Source organism: Neoarius graeffei, chromosome 28 (genome assembly GCF_027579695.1).
Source record: "Neoarius graeffei isolate fNeoGra1 chromosome 28, fNeoGra1.pri, whole genome shotgun sequence".
NCBI classification, from domain to species: Eukaryota; Metazoa; Chordata; class Actinopteri; order Siluriformes; family Ariidae; genus Neoarius; species Neoarius graeffei.
In genome coordinates this window covers 16,685,211-16,705,598 of record NC_083596.1, presented here as the reverse complement: position 1 = coordinate 16,705,598, position 20,388 = coordinate 16,685,211, and the positions used below count along the sequence as shown (strand labels likewise).

At 42.7% G+C, this 20,388-nt stretch overlaps 1 protein-coding gene across 4 annotated transcripts in view; it reads right to left on the bottom strand.

The window, feature by feature from the left end:
- LOC132875713 (RIMS-binding protein 2-like) overlaps positions 1 to 20,388 on the bottom strand; it is a 282,162-nt gene that overhangs the window by 36,407 nt on the left and 225,367 nt on the right. For 3 of the 4 annotated variants that reach the window (XM_060912692.1, XM_060912693.1, XM_060912691.1), the window contains 9 exons: positions 17,078 to 17,286; positions 11,911 to 12,017; positions 11,626 to 11,735; positions 10,575 to 11,396; positions 10,316 to 10,467; positions 9,414 to 9,887; positions 8,942 to 9,337; positions 8,696 to 8,854; positions 6,854 to 6,947 (listed from right to left, as the gene is read on the bottom strand). In XM_060912692.1, coding sequence (XP_060768675.1) covers positions 6,854 to 6,947; positions 8,696 to 8,854; positions 8,942 to 9,337; positions 9,414 to 9,887; positions 10,316 to 10,467; positions 10,575 to 11,396; positions 11,626 to 11,735; positions 11,911 to 12,017; positions 17,078 to 17,286 — 2,523 coding nt within the window. The remainder of the gene's footprint in view (positions 1 to 6,853; positions 6,948 to 8,695; positions 8,855 to 8,941; positions 9,338 to 9,413; positions 9,888 to 10,315; positions 10,468 to 10,574; positions 11,397 to 11,625; positions 11,736 to 11,910; positions 12,018 to 17,077; positions 17,287 to 20,388) is intronic. The other variant, XM_060912690.1, reaches the window with a different exon arrangement.

Here is a 20,388-nt window from a genome sequence, read left to right as displayed (position 1 = left end):
TTTTCAGTTACGGAAATACAGACATTTCTTACCAAGTTAACTAAACCTTTTTTCTGTGTTAAAACAAATATTTAAATGTAGAAAATATATAACGGAAAAACCTAGCCGTTATTTGGCCCCCCCACATACACAAAATAATAACTGCTTGCATGCATACCATCCTGTGCAAAAGTCTTACTGTACCGTATGTAGGTGCATGTAAAGAAATGCTGTCAACCAAAAATGGCTTAAAAATAATGAAATGAAAAGTTTCTATATTAAAAAATACTATAAACAAACAGTACGCAGTAAGCCATAATAAATGAAACAAAGTCAGTATTTGATGTGAGACGACCCTTTGCGTAAAAAAAATAAAAATAGTAGTCTGAGGTACAATGAGTGCAGTTTTATGTGGAAATGAGCTGTAGGTTTTACTGAGCATCTTACAGAACCAGCCACAGTTCTTCTGGACACTTTGACCGTCATACTCGTTTCTTCATTTTGCACCAAAACCCAGCAGCCTTCATTATGTTTTCTTTTTTCATCTGAAAAGTGCTCTCTTATGTAATATGCTGCTCAGATACAAACATTTTTTTCCTGTAACATTTAATTTTGTGCTGGAAAACAAACGTTTAGAACTCGAAAATGTTTTTGTACTGACTCGATAATGTAGAAGTCTCATCTCATCTCATTATCTCTAGCCGCTTTATCCTGTTCTACAGGGTCGCAGGCAAGCTGGAGCCTATCCCAGCTGACTACGGGCGAAAGGTGGGGTACACCCTGGACAAGTCACCAGGTCATCACAGGGCTGACACATAGACACAGACAACCATTCACACTCACATTCACACCTACGGTCAATTTAGAGTCACCAGTTAACCTAACCTGCATGTCTTTGGACTGTGGGGGAAACCGGAGCACCCGGAGGAAACCCACGCGGACACGGGGAGAACATGCAAACTCCGCACAGAAAGGCCCTCACCGGCCACTGGGCTCGAACCCGGACCTTCTTGCTGTGAGGCGACAGCGCTAACCACTACACCACCGTGCCGCCCCAATGTAGAAGTCATAAAATAGAAATCGATAACAAAGTTTGTATGAAAAAAAAAATAGGATGCGTAAGATTTTTGCGCAGTAGTGTATGTCTGTGAGCAAATACAGTACTAGTGGTTAAAATAATTAAGAAGGGATAAGAAGACGGTAACTGTGAGAAAGCCTGTGATAGAGTCAGAGTGATTACAGTGAAAAAAAGAGAGACAATGCGTGAGCGAGGCAGTGAGATGATGCAAACCATCAAAGCTACTCGAGAGTGGTTTCATGGAAGGCTAATCTGGGGTACTTGATGTCATAACAAATAATTTTCAACCTCTCTGCACTTACCAAGAAGTTAAGGGGGGGAAGAAGACTGACTTCACCTCTAGAAAAAAATAATCATTCTATAGAAGTGAGAAGCAAAGCCTAGAACTGCATCCCCCTGAGTATTTTATTCTTTATTCCATCTCAAACCTGCAAATGATTACGCACCTTCTGTCCTTTTCTTTCTTTTTTTTATTTGTACTTGGTTTGCTATTACTTCCAAACAACTGATTCTTTACTACAGTGTCATGCTTTCCTTTTGTTTTCCTCTCTCGAGTCTCTTTTACACTAAAAATCTGGAACATTATCTGCATTAAAAGTCATCTCAAGCTTTGCATTGTTAAAAACTACAGCTGTCAGACAATATTTATGTCCCATGCGGCAAGATGTGATGTTTAACAAGTAAATGCGATAAAGCCTTTAATTTCCACTCACAAAAAAGGCTGTATTCAGCGACAAAAAAAGTTAAGTCAATATCGATGTGGAGGAAGTGATGTGTATTCAGACCTGGCCTATGAACATAATTAAACCGATTTTCCGAGCTCTTAATTTAGATCATGCAAATCACGTGCATGTGGTTCACACCTCCAAGTTTGGCAGATTTTTCTTGTTTTTTTTTTAAACCCAGAATAAAAGCAAGTGTGGACAGAACATTTTGACATAATACAGTTAGTCGGGTTCAATGCCCAAACTGATGATCACATCATCGGTTTTTCTTTGGCTAATCAGACACAAGGTACGCCACCACTCTTGCCAGAGCGGTTGGGGGTTAGGTGCCTTGCTCAAGGGCACTTAAGTCAATCCTGCTAATCTGGGGAATCGAACCAGCAACCTTTTGGCCCCAAAGCTGTTTCTCTAACCATTAGGCCATGACTTCCCCAAAATATTCCCCAAAAATTGACGTAATATGATGCAACATAAAAGTAAGACAATTTTAAAATGAAAGATAAAAAAAAAAGATTCATATGATGAGTTGAATATATTGCCAACATGTTAGCGATGAAAATGACTGGCTTGCATGAATAGTCCTAGTTGTAATTAATGCAGTAATCACTGCATATTTGGTTTAATTGGACAATATGGCTTCCATCCTCATTATTCATCAGCTTATAAAATAGCACGTGATGCTATTTTAACACAGTGTTAAATTAGATTTTTTCCCATCATTTTATCATACGTGGTGCACACTCGTGCACACAAATGAAAGAAACCAGGAGATGTGTGTATTAAACCAAGGTCATGAAAATGTAAAGGGTGTAGTATACAAAGCTTTCCGTTTTAAATTTACATGAAATAGTCCATTGTATTAGAAATTTTTGAGAGAATTTGACATGGCGACCCTTAAACATCATGAAGTGTTGAGTTTCTTGTAAATAGTTTTTTCATTCTTTTTGTTTCACAATACTTTTTGTCATTAAAGCTACGGTCACACTACAGCTCGTGATGGGTTATTGATGAAAATGAGGCGTTTTGGTGGCGATGCATATAAAGCTGACCTCAAAGTTGTGGTCACACAGCAGGCTGTCACACCTTCGCACGCTTGAGTCTGGCACAGCTCGAGCGGTCGCACGCGCTCACGGACTGTTGTGCACACTCTTGGGCAGACCCGTTGCAACAAGGTAGGCAGACTTGGCAATTGCCTAGGGCCCCAGCCCTCGAAGGGCCCCTGCTGCCGAACAACTGGTTATGTATTCAATAGCAATGACAACTTTTTGAGCGCGGCAGCGCAGCGCCTAATGACACTTGTTGAAATACCCTAGTTCCAAGGGGGGCCCCCTAATGCACAACAGCGCCTCCCTACATGCTTTGGCCGAAAAGTGCAATGACAGTCTGTTGTCAACCCCTCAATGCCCATCTCCGTCCAGTCAAGTGGTTGCAGAGGTCCGCGGCAAAAAAAAAAAAAACAGTCAAATATGAAGCAAAATTACCCCTCAGGGAGCCAGAAGAGAAAGAAGAAAAGGGAAGAGGAAGACAGAAAAAAACAAGACACTGGTAAGTGAGAATGTACACACTCATTAATACCAAGCGGATCGACAAGCAAATTTGATAGCTAGCTTACGTTAATGGTAGTTATCTTGTAGACAGTGTTTATAACAGTGATGTAAATGTTGTCATGCACAACAGGCTTACAAACTTGCAAGGACTGGCTAAAAATTCTAATATGTGCCACACAAATAGGTGAAAGACTGTCAACTTATCAAAATGTCATAGTCAGAGTTAGTTTCAGCGAGCTGCATGGCTTTCATCAGAAGTAGCTAGTGTGCCGTGAGCATGAATGGAGTAGGACAGGGGATGGCTCACAAGAAAGCTCTTTTTTACATAAATAGGCTACGTTTGTGACCTTGGTCGGATATTAATGCAGTAATTCAGCTAAGGAACCCAGATAATGCATCCACCTGCCCATTTGACATGCTTGACTACATATACAGTGAGAAGCTACTAGACTTGTACAGCAATTTAAGCATTGCACTACGTTTACTTTTTACACTTCCTGTGTCAGTTGCCTCAAGTGAGAGGAGCTTTTCAGCTCTGAAGCTTAAGAACTATATGAGGTCCGCCATGGGCCAAGAGAGGCTCTCCGGACTGGCACTGATGTCAATTGAATGTGATGTCCGCAGGTCTTTGGACATGGAGGGTATTGTGGCTGCCTTTGCTGAAGCCAAAGCCCGCAAGCAGCAGTTTTAGACATTTTGCCCATGATTCTAGTTGTGTATTCTTAAATTTTTATGTGTTTTTCTATACCTTTTGCACTTTTCTGTGTGTGCTGGTTCTTATTAAGATTCTTATTCATGTTTGTAATCATTTAATCACCATTTGAAGTTATTTCTACTTGTGTATATACTGTAAATATTTAGTGTTGTGTTATTTGCACATTTTATATTACTTTGTCTTATATATATATATATATATATATATATATATATATATATATATATATATATATATATATATATAAAATGTGTGTGTGTGTGTATATTTTGTCTATTCTTGTGTTTAATTGGGTTTGATAATTATTTATAATAATGTGAAGAGTTCATTTATTAAGTAAAAATCGTAAGAATGATTACAATATGTGTGATGTTTATTTATTAAGTCTTCAGTGGGTAGGCGGCCATAAGGCCTTTCGTCGAGGGGGGGATAATTATGGGCCCCAGATCCCCCTTTGCCTAGGGCCCCCAAATAGCTTGAAACGGGCCTGCTCTTGGGACCCAGTCGTTATGGGAAGCACCTGATGCTGATTTCAGCACAATCAGCACACGCATATAAGGATGCTATTTTCACAGAGACTTTGCGAAGTATTACTATTATTATTATTATTATTATCATCAATGTTGTTTGTTTCTAGCCATGTTTATGACTGGTTAAATCCTCTGCTTTCTGTTTTGCTTTTGGTTTCCTTTATTGCGCCTGCTAATAAACACACTTCCTGCACTCACATCTATCTCCCACCGCATACCTGACAGAATACTTCACAAAGTCTCTGTGAAAACAGCGTCCTTACCGTATGTGCGTTATATGTGTTTCCCATAACGACTGGGTCTCAAGTGTGCACACAACGTGCTCCAATGCATCCCCGAATGTAAATGCACTTTTTAAGTCTCGGGGAAGGTTAGCCGCTATGTTGATGAGGCTCCCGCGAGCATCGGGGACATGGATTTGAGACAAATACATCTCAAGAGGCTCAATGAAGGTCTCCCAAGCTTTGGGAAGTATTCCCAAACCCATCTCTGAACATTCGCTGCTTAGTTTGCCAACAAAAACATCATCAAATTTCAATGTATGCAGTGAAATTTTTTGCAACATTTTTGGCCAATCACAAGGTGGAGACACAGCAAAAAACAACTTGCGAAACTTGGAGAGCACTCGCTATGCATCGCAAAATTGGTGGTGATGCGACCAATTTTTCATCGACAAGTATTAGCAAACTCATCGCAAGTTGTAGTGTGACCAGGGCCTTAGCATAGCCAAGAGATGCCTACCTTTAGAAGAAAAGGCCATCAATCTGACACTTGCACCAGTCAAACACAAACTTGTTTTTTTCTTTATGTATCAAGCAGAAGGGATTATAAAATGTTGCCATAACACAAACAGACCCACACGCAAAAATCATACTTCATGTGCAACAGCATGATTTACTATCCTTGACTTGCAAGTGACGTCAAAGCAAAATAGAAACCCAGATGTCAGCCATGTTGGTGGATATACAAATGTGGGGTCAAGTGACATTCCATAAAAAACAGTCACGCGTGTCGTTCGCAACTCTCTTTGTTTTTCCACTGCTTTAAGCGTTTTTTTAGCTCTGCCATATCTTTGTGCTGTATATGGTTGTGGTCACAACAGTACTCGTGACCGTAGCACGTTCCAATTTTTTAGAATTCCGTAAGTGATTTGTAAAGAGGAAAATCTGCGGCTTAGTACAGAGAGGAGACAAGGAGATTAGGACACTTTGTCCAATAGTTAAGACATTCTATCCAAAGCCTTTTTCATACACACTATCAATTATTTTATATTTCAGGTGTTCACGAATGAAAGCCCTAAAGAGTTAACATGATCCAGTTGGCTTTAAAAATGAATAACTCTGCCAACGGAGCTCGCAGTGAAGCTAAATTTGACAGGCACCTCCCTCTAAGCCTCCCCCTTGGAAAGAGCATGGTCTCGGGTCAGTAGGCCCATGCCTCGGCCTGGGATTAGCGAACGAAGCCCCCGCGAGAGTGCTACTCCACGCCTAAAGATTTAACATGATTCAGCTGGCTTTAAAAAATTTAATAACTCAGCCAACGGAGCTCAAAGTGAAGCCAAATTTGACAGGCACCTCCCTCTAAGCCTCCTCCTTCAAAAGCGCATGGTCTTGAGTCGGTAGGACTGTGTCTCGGCCCAGGATTCACGAACGAAGCCCCCACGAAAGCGTTGCTCGGCGCCTAAAGATTTAATATGATCCATGCTATGCCACTCATTTGCTTTACAAAAATGTGTTTTGCTTCAGTCAAATTCCATTGAGAATTCCTCCTTTTTTCAAACAAACAAATACCTGAAATATAAAATAACCTATAGTGCGTATGAAAAAGGCTTTGGATGAAATGGTCATGTAACGAAATGACCTGTATTCGATGATCGGTAGAAGCGTCTTATGTTCAGAAAAGCCTGACTTTTTAAATAATATGGGTCAAAACCACACATCTATCTTCTCTTTGTATCGAATCTTCGCTCGATCGTTCAAATCGTGGTAATACTGAGAAAATTCAGCATTGTTTACAGACGCGCTTTCAGCAGCTGCCATCCTAGTTGCTTTGTATATTCACCATCATGGCGGACGATCATGACGTAGCACGTTTTGATCACGTGGTTGCAAGTCATCTATAGCCTTAGATTCTTGACAAGGTTCTATTTTAAACCCGGATACAAATCTTTAACAATCAGCACTTTTATAGAAAGTGAATATGCAAAGACATGATCACAAAGGATGGATGATTTTATGGACGCCAGACGCTGTAAGGAAGAATACTTGTGAGCATCCTACCTCTAGGCAATCTGGTCTCCGATCGATTTAATTTTGGAGAGACGTCTCTTGGGCTGCACCAGGCCGTTCCTGAGTCTGCTAGACCTGCAGCCTCCTGAAGCAAGCCACACACATGGACATATGGTTAGTACTCCACGCTGGACAACTACACACTCTCGCAGACACTACATACATGCCGCAGTACAAGGGCACACATTTCCACGCAAGTGCCTACACATACACAATGGCAGGTTGTCTTATAGTTTCAAGCACAACAAAAGCAGCAGTTGGGGTTGTTCTGACTGCAGACACATGCAGGCCTACACAGCTTTCAGAAGGGGTGAAAGGATGGTAATGCTTCCATCAGGTTCATTAACCAAACAAGCTCAACAAGACTCAATGTCTGAGGCTTTGAAAGACATGACGTTTCTTGTCAAGTTTCCTTGGGTACAACAAGGACACTACAACAGAGTAAACCATATATAGGGGTCCAAACACTGGATGTCTCACTATATGGCTTTTTTTGTTTGTTTGTTTTTAACTGATCTCCATTTTTAGACACAGGACAGGCACAGAGGGATCAGCACTACGGACATGAATGACTATGGGATGAGACAGAGGAAAAAGTGTAGGCCTAAACCTTTTGCACAGAATGATCCATGATGTAATGGGTAATATCTGCACTGAGAGTGTGAGAGTAAGAGTCTAAGGAAGCCAAGGATGCAGATTAAATCTACTTCTGGAATAAGGATGTGGGTTTGCCATCACTTTGGAGCGCAAAAGGTTTCAGCCATCTCCATTAAGGTGGGTTAATCCCAAGGGGAGCTACAGTTGCAGGACAAGTGATGCAACACACCCATTGGTGATGACCAGACGCCATGACATCAAGTCTATCCAGTTTAGACTGTCGGGGAGACGAGGCGTGGTGGTAATCATGGTTTCCACCTTCCACCCACCACTCTGAGCTCATCTGCTCCACCACAACCTCTCCAGGGTCGATTTGCGATGCCTCATCATCGTTATCTGTCCCGTACTCCACATCTATCTCCACAACAGGTGTCTTGATGTGGTGAACCGTCCTGCTGAGCATGTACGGCCCTTGTGCTGTCGCCCCTGAGGTGGTCAGGTGGGAGGTCATGTGGCTGCGAAGCAGAGCTTCTCTGCGGAGTCTGTCCCGTTCTTGGCGTGCCCGATGCGAACGTCGTGGTGTCACCTCCCTGCTGCAGGGACCCACGTACAAGCTGCTTTCTGAATCAAGGTCTGCCTCTTCATCGTCCTCATAGTTGGTAGTGTCCACCGTGTCGATATAATTCATGCCAGGTCGAGGCTGAACCTGCATGGTCCCTCTGTTCCTTGCTATTTTGGCTTTGTCAACACATGGCTGACATTTTCCAGAGGAAGGTTGGCACAGAAAGCGCCCTTTTGTTGGAGACTGTCTGGAGTGGGGCTCCGATTCAGAATTGTCCTCTTCCTCAGTCACCTCAGGGATACTGAACAGCTGGTTATTAGCAAACACCTGGGGATGGAGTTTCAGGATCTTCTCCAAGATCTCCTCGTCACTGTCAGGCTCCCACCCCTCCGGCTGAGGGGCGGGTCCACGGCCAAAAACAATCAGGGAGGTAGCGGTTATATAAGGGAAGAGTGTTTGAGTGTGCAGGTCACATACAAAACACAAGTAGGAAAAGTTGGCATTGGAGAAGGTCAGAAAGAAAATATAGACAAAAAGAAAGCAGAAGAAACAATTAGAGCAGCAGAATAGAAAGAATATAAAGATACATCACAGTAAGGCTACATAACTACAGAAGATTAAACGAGAAGAATGCACCATCATGATGCTGTGTGCATCTTTGTATTTTTGCTCACCCTGCCTGCAGGTCCAGAGCTGTAATTCATGGGTGTTACTTCAGCAGCAGACTCGGAGTACAGATCTTCTTCCTCCTCCTCCAGGATATCGGATAGGTCTGAACGGCTGCTCTCCACCTGATAGTCAGCAGGAGGGTCCATCAGACCTCCTGCATATACCTGCACCAACCCAGTTAATAACATTTAACAGCAGTGCTAAATGACATGTATAGCTAAGGCTTTGCTGTTCATTTCTAGCAGGCAAACCTTTGTTCTGGGAACAGGTTCAGGCCGCAGGAACTCTTCGAGGGATACCAAACGAGTGTTCTCCCTGTCACCCTCCGGCTCCGACTCTACAGGTGAGGGGTTAGGTGGCCGCAAGGGATGTGTATCGGGCACATCGAGCAGATCTGTCCCAGGGACCATGACTTTGGACACGCTGGGGGTTGCTGATGACTTGTGTGGTATGGGGTCATCCAGGAAATCAGAGACAGAAGTAATGGAACGTTGTGGCCCTGGGACCTCGGTCTCTTTGCTAGGCTCCAGTGTTGCTGTAAGGGCTACGCTGGGCTGTGCTGGAGGTACCAGGGCACTGGCTGTGGGCATATGCACCGGGACTGGCACAGGAGTGGGCACAGGTTTTGATGCAGGTACACTTTCCTGCTGATAGAGAAGCCATTTGAAAAAAAAAAGAACTATACGAACATAATAAACATATACCTTTTCAATTCTCACCCACCTGCAGGTTGGCACTGGCACCAGAAAGTGGCTGTGCCTCCTGTGCAGCCACAGCTGGATTTGCCCATGCCTCTACGTATGAAGCAGTGGGCAGAAGGGCATCATTGGTGGCAGCTTTGGGTACGTTGGCATAGACGTCCCTGATGGGAGAAGAAGGATTTGCGTCTAGTATAGAGCTGAGTGGCATCGTGGATGTTTTGGCAGCAGACAGAGAGGTGGCACGGACATTGGGATCCTTGTTGACGGCACCGGCGGCTAGGACACTGGCGTGGGCTGGCACAGGATGGCAGGGAGGCATGGAGGCACCTGCCATGATGGCAGGTAGCTTGGCAGGCACATTCACAGGTGTCGAGTCGGCCGACTCACCATGAGGAGACATGGTGCGCACGGTGAGCTCGCGGGCCGCTTGAAGCATTTCAATCTGAGAAGGACCAATCAGAGCACTGCCCGCTGTGGGCGAGGACACCTCCAACACCTAGAAGGAGAACAAAATTGTCTAAAAAAAATCTTCCTTGAGAAGACAAATTCATGGAAAATGCATTAACCTTTAGCATCAGGCACATCGTGTCTAAAATACCTTAAAACATACTTTCACTGCTACGCATACTATAGCATGAAAACAGGTGTCCGAATCATTCATCCATCCATCATCCCATTATTTCTCATCCATCCATCCATCCAATATTATTAATCCACCTATCCACCCATTCATCATCCATCCATCCAATCATACCTGTTCCATTATATATGATCCACCTATACACCTACCACAGTGTTATCCATCTAGTTATCCACCCATTCAGCCTCATTATGTCTTCAGTTATACTATTACACACAACTTTTCCCGTTTAAGCACCTTCTACTATCTTATTTAAGTCATATAAATTTAAAACTTAAAATCACCTTCTTCTTGTCAGCGTAGATGGTGTAGCCAGTGACACGGACCCCGTTGGAAGTCCCAGCAGCATCAATAGTAACAGGGAGCCAGCTGACTTGAGCGATCCCTGGGGTTGGCCCCTGTTCCAGCTGCACATCCAGTGGAGCATCAGGAGGACCTTGAGGGTTAAAAGTCAGAGTCAATAAGAGGGAGCCTACTGTTAATGTCTGTTGTGCTATTTATTGGACATTTATCCCCTCTGGGTTATTTATTCCTGTGCCTTACCTGCGGTAAGTGTGGTGAAAGAGGTGACAGCACACTTGCGCTCCTTCTGCTCCGATGGCAGCTGTGCCTCCACCTCAACACGGTAGTGCAGACCAGGCACAAGATCACCAAGGCGCAGTGAGTATCTGCCGGCCTGCACTAACTCATGCAGCTCACCATTCAAAGAGACTGCATGTGCGTAACTGCTGTTGCTAGGTAGCCAGGTAAGACGGGCTGAAGTGGCCATGATGCGTTCTATTCTCAGCTCTGTGGGTGCTGCGCACACATCCTTCCCGACCAGCATGCAGCAGCGCAATGGGTCTGAGGTACCATGCTCTGTTACACTCTGCACAGCCACACGGTGGGTCTTATGGCTCGTATCCATCCGCTCTAACACGGCCTTGGTCGGGTTCCCTGTGGACACACTGATACGCAGTTCCTGGTCCACGTAGACGTTGTAGCTCCGTACTGTAACTCCTCCCGGAGGTGCCTCCCAGCCCAACACTATGCTCTTAGCTAGCTGTTTGATGAGAGTCAGCTTGTGAGGATGAGGCACGATGTGAGCCTCTGTGTCATCCTCCAAATCCAAATCCGTATCCATGCCATTCACGAGTGGCACAGTACCGGCTTTGCTTATGTCACTGGTAGCCGAGGCCTCTGTCCTGTCTGCGATGCCTAAGCGCACATGGTGCTGGTATGGATGTGGTCTTTCTGACGTGCTGTGAAAGCTGCTTTCCAGGAAGGAGTTGTGGGAAAAGTCGGCGGCTTCATGCGCTTCATCGTCTGAGACACGCTCCACAAAGTTGGACGGGACCAGGCCTCGACGGCCGTCCATTAATTCACCTACATCGTTATAGATGTCAACATCGTTAATGAGTGGGACCTGCCAAACTCAAGAGAAACAGCAGAAGACTACTGGAAAAAAGACCACTAGCATGAGAAGGGGGAATGGGCCGGGACTTTAACTGGTGCAAAAGAAAGCCTGCACGTTTTGCATATTTTTGAGTTATGCAAAAGGTCTAAATATGCCATGATATCTGCACATAAAAGGAAACCAGAGAAGTGAGATCACCTTCATAGAAGCCGTCATCGTCCATGTCGCCGTATACGTAGATGTATTCCCCTGCTGTGAGAGGCAGCTCCACCTCTGGATTATCGTTTGGGCCATCATATGGGTTGTAGCTTCAGTTTTTGGGTTTATGATTAAGGAATCAGGAAGAGAATTAATATGCAGTTCAAACTGGTTTCATTTCAATAAAGTCCAAAAAGCTGAAGTATATTTACTACACTGGACTAAGTAAAAAGCAGCACAAAGACACCCTTTGACATCATGCTACATGAAGCAGGAGATGTGTACCTGTAACGGGCAATAAAAACCTGGAGTTTAGCAGCTCCTCGGCTGGCTGGGAATGGAACAGGGGACACATCGATGTCCAGATCCTCAACCTCACTGGCAGTGTCCACCTAAAATACCGATGAAACGGGTAGGAAATATTAGCAAATTTAGGTGTACTTTCTTTGCTTAATCTGTACTTAATCTGATAAAAAAAGGAGAAGTCTTAAGAAAGACAAGTGTTACAATATGCAAGAACTAACAAATCTTGCATAGGAAAGGTCACAGAATAATGTAGCAGGGCAGGGACATGGTTGACATTGCCTATATATCGTGCCTATATACAGTGGTGCTTGAAAGTTTGTGAACCCTTTAGAATTTTCTATATTTCTGCATAAATATGACCTAAAACATCATCAGATTTTCACACAAGTCCTAAAAGTAGATAAAGAGAACCCAGTTAAACAAATGAGACAAAAATATGGTACTTGGTCATTTATTTATTGAGGAAAATGATCCAGTATTACATATCTGTGAGTGGCAAAAGTATGTGAACCTTTGCTTTCAGTATCTGGCGTGACCCCCTTGTGCAGCAATAACTGCAACTAAATATTTCCGGTAACTGTTGTTCAGTCCTGCACACTGGTTTGGAGGAATTTTAGCCCATTCCTCCGTACAGAACAGTTTCAACTCTGGGATGTTGGTAGGTTTCCTCACATGAACTGCTCGCTTCAGGTCCTTCCACAACATTTTGATTGGATTAAGGTCAGGACTTTGACTTGGCCATTCCAAAACATTAACTTTATTCTTCTTTAACCATTCTTTGGTAGAAATACTTGAGTTCTTAGGGTCGTTGTCTTGCTACATGACCCACCTTCTCTTGAGATTCAGTTCATGGACAGATGTCCTGACATTTTCCTTTAGAATTCGCTGGTATAATTCAGAATTCATTGTTCCATCAATGATGGCAAGCCGTCCTGGCCCAGATGCAGCAAAACAGGCCCAAACCATGATACTACCACCACCATGTTTCACAGATGGGATAAGGTTCTTATGCTGGAATGCAGTGTTTTCCTTTCTCCAAACATAACGCTTCTCAGTTAAACCAAAAATTTCTATTTTGGTCTCATCCATCCACAAAACATTTTTCCAATAGCCTTCTGGCTTGTCCACATGATCTTTAGCAAACTGCAGACGAGCAGCAATGTTCTTTTTGGAGAGCAGTGGCTTTCTCCTTGCAACTCTGCCATGCACACCATTGTTGTTCAGTGCTCTCCTGATGGTGGACTCATGAACATTAGCCAATATGAGAGAGGCCTTCAGTTGCTTAGAAGTTACCCTGGGGTCCTTTGTGACCTTGCTGACTATTACACACCTTGTTCTTGGAGTGATCTTTGTTGGTCGACCACTCCTGGGGAGGGTAACAATGGTCTTGAATTTCCTCCATTTGTACACAATCTGTCTGACTGTGGATTGGTGGAGTCCAAACTCTTTAGAGATGGTTTTGTAACCTTTTCCAGCCTGATGAGCATCAACAACGCTTTTTCTGAGGTCCTCAGAAATCTCCTTTGTTCGTGCCATGATACACTTCCACAAACATGTGTTGTGAAGATCAGACTTTGATAGATCCCTGTTCTTTAAATAAAACAGGATGCCCACTTACACCTGATTGTCATCCCATTGATTGAAAACACTTGACTCTAATTTCACCTTCAAATTATATGCTAATCCTAGAGGTTCACATACTTTTGCCACTCACATATATGTAATATTGGATCATTTTCCTCAATAAATAAATGACCAAGTATAATATTTTTGTCTCATTTGTTTAACTGGGTTCTCTTTATCTACTTTTAGGACTTGTGTGAAAATCTGATGATGTTTTAGGTCATATTTATGCAGAAATATAGAAAATTCTAAAGGGTTCACAAACTTTCAAGCACCACTGTAAGTGCGGGAACTGAGAAACATTTAATTAGTAAAAAGAATAAAATGAATCCTATATAAGAGTGCTTAAAGATTAAGTCTGAAGTCTTGTAAGCTCTTGTGCACAATGTCCAGGAGAAAGCCATAACCCTATCTGGACCCTGTGCCACCCTTCAGCAAGAAACATGAAAATGTGAAGTTGATTTTTTTGGGCAGCACGGTGGTGTAGTGGTTAGTACTGTTGCCTCACAGCAAGAAGGTTCTGGGTTCAAGTCCAGTGGCTGACAGGGTCCTTTCTGTGTGGAGTTTACATGTTCTCCCTGTGTCTGTCTGGGTTTCCACCATAGCACGGTGGTGTAGTGGTTAACACTGTTGCCTCACAGCAAGAAGGTTCTGAGTTCAAGCCCAGCAGTCAACAGGGGAACTTGCATGTTCTGTGTGGAGCTTGCATGTTCTTCCTGTTTCCACCACGCCATGGTGGTCTAGTGGTTAATACTGTTGTCTCATAGCAAGAAGGTTCTGGGTTTGAGTCCAGCAGTTGACAGGGGCCTGTCTGTGTGAGTTTCCTCTGGGTGCTCTGGTTTCCCCCATAGTTCAAAGACATGCGGTTAGGTTAGTGTGTGTGTATGAGGACCCCACTGAAAAGATGCTCATGGTGGGAATTTATGAGACTGTGCACATAATCGGGCTGTCCTAAATAAATATATTACATTAGAAATGGAAGCAGGCAGCACGGTGGTGTAGTGGTTAGCGCTGTCGCCTCACAGCAAGAAGGTCCAGGGTTCGAGCCCAGCAGCCGGTGAGGGCCTTTCTGCGTGGAGTTTGCATGTTCTCCCCATGTCTGCGTGGGTTTCCTCCGGGTGCTCCGGTTTCCCTCACAGTCCAAAGACATGCAGGTTAGGCTAATTGGTGACTCTAAATTGACCGTAGGTGTGAATGTGAGTGTGAATGGTTGTCTGTGTCTGTGTCAGCCCTGTGATGACCTGGCAACTTATCCAGGGTGTACCCCGCCTCTCACCCATAGTCAGCTGGGATAGGCTCCAGCTTGCCTGCGACCCTGTAGAACAGGATAAAGCGGCTACAGATAATGGATGGAAATGGAAGCAGACTTTAGATCCGAGTAAAAGCTGAATGCTGTCCTGGATGGAGCCTTGTTAGTGCAGTAGGTAGTGTGTCAGTCTTGTAATCTGAAGGTCTCGAGTTCAATCCTCACACGAGGTAACGGAGTTTTTGAAAAAGGAGAGACTGTTGTACAATGGGACCACTGTTGTTGAAAATACATTCAAAGATCATGAAAATGTGACGTTGATTTTCAGGCGGCGTAGTGGTTAGCACTGTTGCCTCACAGCAAGAAGGTTCTGGGTTTGATCCCAGTGGCAAACGGGGGCCTTTCTGCATGGAGTTTGCATGTTCTCCCCGTGCCTGCTTGGGTTTCCTCCACAGTCCAAAGACATGCAGGTTAGGTTAAATGCATGGCCTAAAGGTTGGGGCTTACTGCAAGTGCCCTTGAGCAAGGCACCTAACCCCCAGCTACTCCCTGGGTGCTGTAGCATAGCTGCCCACTACTCTGGGTATTTGTATACGCTCGTTGTTCGCATGTGTGTGTTCACTGCTTCAGATGGGTTAAACGGAGAGGAGGAATTTCACTGTGCTTGAGTGTCTCATCTCATCTCATTATCTCTAGCCGGTTTATCCTGTTCTACAGGGTCGCAGGCAAGCTGGAGCCTATCCCAGCTGACTATGGGCAAAAGGCAGGGTACACCCTGGACAAGTCACCAGGTCATCACAGGGCTGACACATAGACACAGACAACCATTCACACTCACACCTACGGTCAATTTAGAGTCACCAGTTAACCTAACCTGCATGTCTTTGGACTGTGGGGGAAACCGGAGCACCCGGAGGAAACCCACGCGGACACGGGGAGAACATGCAAACTCCACACAGAAAGGCCCTCACCGGCCCCGGGGCTCAAACCCAGGACCTTCTTGCTGTGAGGCAACAGCGCTAACCACCACACCACCGTGCCGCCCTGTGCTTGAGTGTCCGTGTGATAAATAAAGGCTTCTTGTCTTGTCTGGAGAGGACAGATATGAGCAAACCACAACCATGCAAACCAGTCAGACTATAAATGATATAAAATCAAATGACAACAATCATGATTTAACAGTGAGCGGCAAAATATCATGTGCTGCGTGTGTGTGTGTGTGTGTGTGTGTGTGTGTGTAGTAGTAGTAGTAGAAAGTTTCACAGCATCACTTTAGACAGGTTAATGAGATTATTAAAAACTCATCAAGTCAATCAATTCAATGATGAGTTTGTAATCTGTCTAAAACACATTGCATGGGGAAAGTAACTTATGGCTGAAATGTGTCGTTATTTTAAAAAACAAAAACCGTCGTTTTAGAATTGAGATGATTTACAGAATGAGGAATTTGTCATTATGATTTAGTCAGTGTAGCTTAAAGTAAACATACACTACCGTTCAAAAGTTTGGGGTCACTTTGAAATGTCCTTATTTTTGAAAGAAAAGCACTGTTCTTTTCAATGAAGATGACTTTAAACTAATCAGAAATGCACTCTATACATTGCTAATGTGGTAAATGACTATTCTAGCTGCAAATGTCTGGTTTTTGGTGCAATATCTCCATAGGTGTATAGAGGCCCATTTCCAGCAACTCTCACTCCAGTGTTCTAATGGTACAATGTGTTTGCTCATTGCCTCAGAAGGCTAATGGATGATTAGAAAACCCTTGTACAATCATGTTAGCACAGCTGAAAACAGTTGAGCTCTTTAGAGAAGCTATAAAACTGACCTTCCTTTGAGCAGATTGAGTTTCTGGAGCATCACATTAATTTGTGGGGTCGATTAAATGCTCAAAATGGCCAGAAAAATGTCTTGACTATATTTTCTATTCATTTTACAACTTATGGTGGTAAATAAAAGTGTGACTTTTCATGGAAAACACAAAATTGTCTGGGTGACCCCACACTTTTGAACGGTAGTGTAGATGTGTCTCAGTTCAAGTCTGACGGCATGTGGATATTATACAACTTTCATGAAGACTTTCCGTCACAGCTGTTTCATCCTGACACCGGGACTGTCAGAGTGTAATGGCGTTATATAGCAGCTCAGATCAACAACTGCCCTCAGATTTCTGTTATCCGTACAAGTCGAAATTCAAACTCCTTCTCTGTTGTAATTCGCAAATATTATGAACAGGTTGAAAAACACTGATGATGTGCTTGATGATGTCTGTCTCACCTCGTGAGTGGGGCTGGCTTTGCGCGAGTTTGTTGCTGATTTCGGTGACAGGTGTGTGTTTTCAGATTTGGGTGGAGATGTGCTGGAGGTGGAGGCTGATTTTGGGTTTAGGCTGGGCAGCTCACGGTGCTTGGTGCTTGGCGAGCGCTCGGCCTGGGACAGACCTGCCGTGTATGGCGCCGAGCCGGCCCGAAGCACAGCTGCCAATTCTGTCCAGAACCAGAAGATGATACGGAAAATGATGAGAAGAAATCGAGAGGAGAAAGGATAGGAGAGAGAGAGAGAGAGAGAGAGAAAGGGGGAAAAAAACAAAAGAGGGTAGATTGTTGCCACAGACTCACATGCTTCGGTGCAAAAAAAACAAAAAACGCTCAAACAGGATATTGGTGAATGACAGTTATAAAAATTGATCTGCTTTTAATGCATGTGTCATGTGGAAAAGTGGGCAGAGTTAGCAAAGATGAATTATTTCAAATGTTTTTCTTGTTTAAGCTCAAAACCAAGCAGTAGATTAAATAAACGATCCTATACATTTCATAATATTCAGATTCAATATTTGCCTCCAGTGATATATTTAGGCGTATCAGACGCTTGCTGGCCGTGCTGTGAAAATTGTGCATGCAGACGCTCATCTAAGTTTCCAAACATGTCATTGCTTAACTCTTGAATATTTTCTATCGTGACTACTATCATTAAAAAGTTTATAATTTCTGCTTTCCAAATAAATTTATCTCGTTAAGATCTGTTTAGTACTTTGGGAGTAACGGCAGGTTGAAGTTGGGACAACAGAGTACACTCTGCTCGCTGCTGCTTTTTGAATCACGGGAAAGTGGTCAGGCTCTCTCTCTCTCTCGATTCTGATCGGTTTCAGACTGGATTACTCATGAATATCAATCAGATGACTTTTATAGGGATGTTCTCTCACTCTCAATGCTTCTGATGAAGTATTCAGCAAAATTTTCCCTCTGCTAGTTTTGATGTCATGCTTCACGGGAGACTTTGAAGTGAGTTTTCATAGCTTTACCTACTTATTTTTTCAAATCAAACTGATTCATGGGAATAAATAGCTAGTTTAGAATATAACTGGAGTTGATTTGATGAAAAATATTGAGATCTTAGTGGTCAGAATGATTATAAAAAGTCAGAAGCACGAGTGTCAATTTCAATTCAATTAACTGGGATTGTTTACTGGATGTGGCTCGCACAGTTTCTTCGAGGTTCACCTTGAAAGCTCAAGGATATCAATCGAAATCATTTATATTCTTTCATATAAACACTAGTAGGCCCTACTTTTGAGAAATACAAAGGCCTACAGAGCATAAAGAGGGTATTAGAAATAATCTTTAATTACTTTTTTATTGAGTGTACCGATTTAATGGTTTTACCTAATTAGCACAATTAAATACTACTTTGCATAAGAGCAATTCCAGCGTTATGGACGTGACACTTGAACTCAAAATGGCAACAAATGACCCAGTGCATGTTTTATTGTCTCCCAGTATTTAAACAGGTGTTGCATATTTTAAGGCTGTACCATACTGGAGAAGTGATAGAACAAGAACAATTCCCATAGTACATCTAGGGCATGCCAGAAAATGCCAATAAAAGATGCGTTATGGATGTGACAGAAAAAGTATCACTTTTCTTGGGTGACTGTACATTTTTATCAAACTCTGTGAAATTGTAAACCTAATGTCGAAATGGAGATATCCATTTGATAGAGGGGTCCAAGGTGAATATCTTTGTTTAAAATATTTTGTATTTCATGCAGAGTTTCGGAAGGAAAAGTCAGCGTTATGGATGTGACGAAATTCCGTTATGGATGTGACGCGTCTGAAATAGACATGGCATATGTTTAGAAAATCAGCAATTTAACCACCACAACCCTTTGAAAAACTCTCTAAATATCAGCTAAAACTATCAAAGTTCTTAAATAATATTTAGGATGACTATTGTTTTGCTGTTTTGTGGATTTTAGCATACATTTCTGTGGCTTGTGGCAATAATATAGAATTGTACATGATCAAAGTTGGTTTTAGCTTGGGGTTTACATTATAAGAAAGAAAGACTGACAGTGACATATTAGGTTGGTTACAAATTGGTTCAACTTATTCACATCTGTAAAATACAGGCCTAGGTGATATCTCTGGGAGTGGTTTTGATGTATTACATGTTGCTTTATTTTTGCATGGTGAGGTTGACATTTACATGGAATTGCCCATAACTAATTTTTCAAATTTTGTATTCAGTATGCAACCATGTATGTGCCGCCAATTTCCATGTAAATATCTTGAAAAAAAAAGTTATTAAGAAAAACATTTGATCTCATTCATTAATGAGGCCCATTTTGGACCATGTGATCCTATTAAATAATATTACGGCAGTTTTCTAAAAATTAAGCCGTTTTTTCAATCTTTGATTTGTAATATCTCAAGAAGGGATAAACATATTTTAAGTCTGTAAAAAAGTGTGTTCGATTCTGAATTCAGTGAGAGCAATTTCAAGCGATTTGGACTGAATTTTCACCTGATATGCCAAATATATTATTTTTGCATTCATATTTACAGGATCCATGTATAAAAATGATCATCTTATTTTCAGCAGGTTTTTTTTTTTTTTTATTAATTAAACACAATTACGCTTCAATTCCAAATCACTTCCTACTCATTATACATGCTCCCTACATAGTGGATAACATAACACCATAATGACCGAGCACACTCCATGTAGTCCACTAAATATCCATTAGAACTCTGTTAGATATTCACTTGGCATACATGCATAAATGCATGATCATTCTCTCTAGCCGCACTATGATCAAAGTATTGGCACCCTATGAGTCATTGTTTCAAACTTAGATAGAAAATGTCAGGCATCACTCATCGATAAAAGGTGGTCATATGACGAGTCTTTCACTTGGTGATAATAATCCTATGATGCAGTGAATAGCTGTAACTAAATGAGTTTCCTAGATTAACAGATCACAGTTCAGCCAGCTTGTCATCGACGATGGCAAATTTTGTACGTGTGTGTGTGTGAGAGAGAGAGAGAGAGAGAGAGAGAGAGAGAGAGACAGAGTGCATGAGAAAGATATTGCGCACACGTGTGAGGATGTATGTACCAGTAGCATTGCTTGCGAGTTCAGATGTGTGTCAGTGATGGAGTGATACGAGACGTGTGGTTTAAGCCTGTAGCTGAACTGTAGCTGAACATTCACGTAGGAGGCTGAAATTGTGGTAAACTGCAGGTCAAGACAAGTACATATTAAATGAACGTCATCTTCTAACCCCTTGCCTATCCTTTTCTTCTAT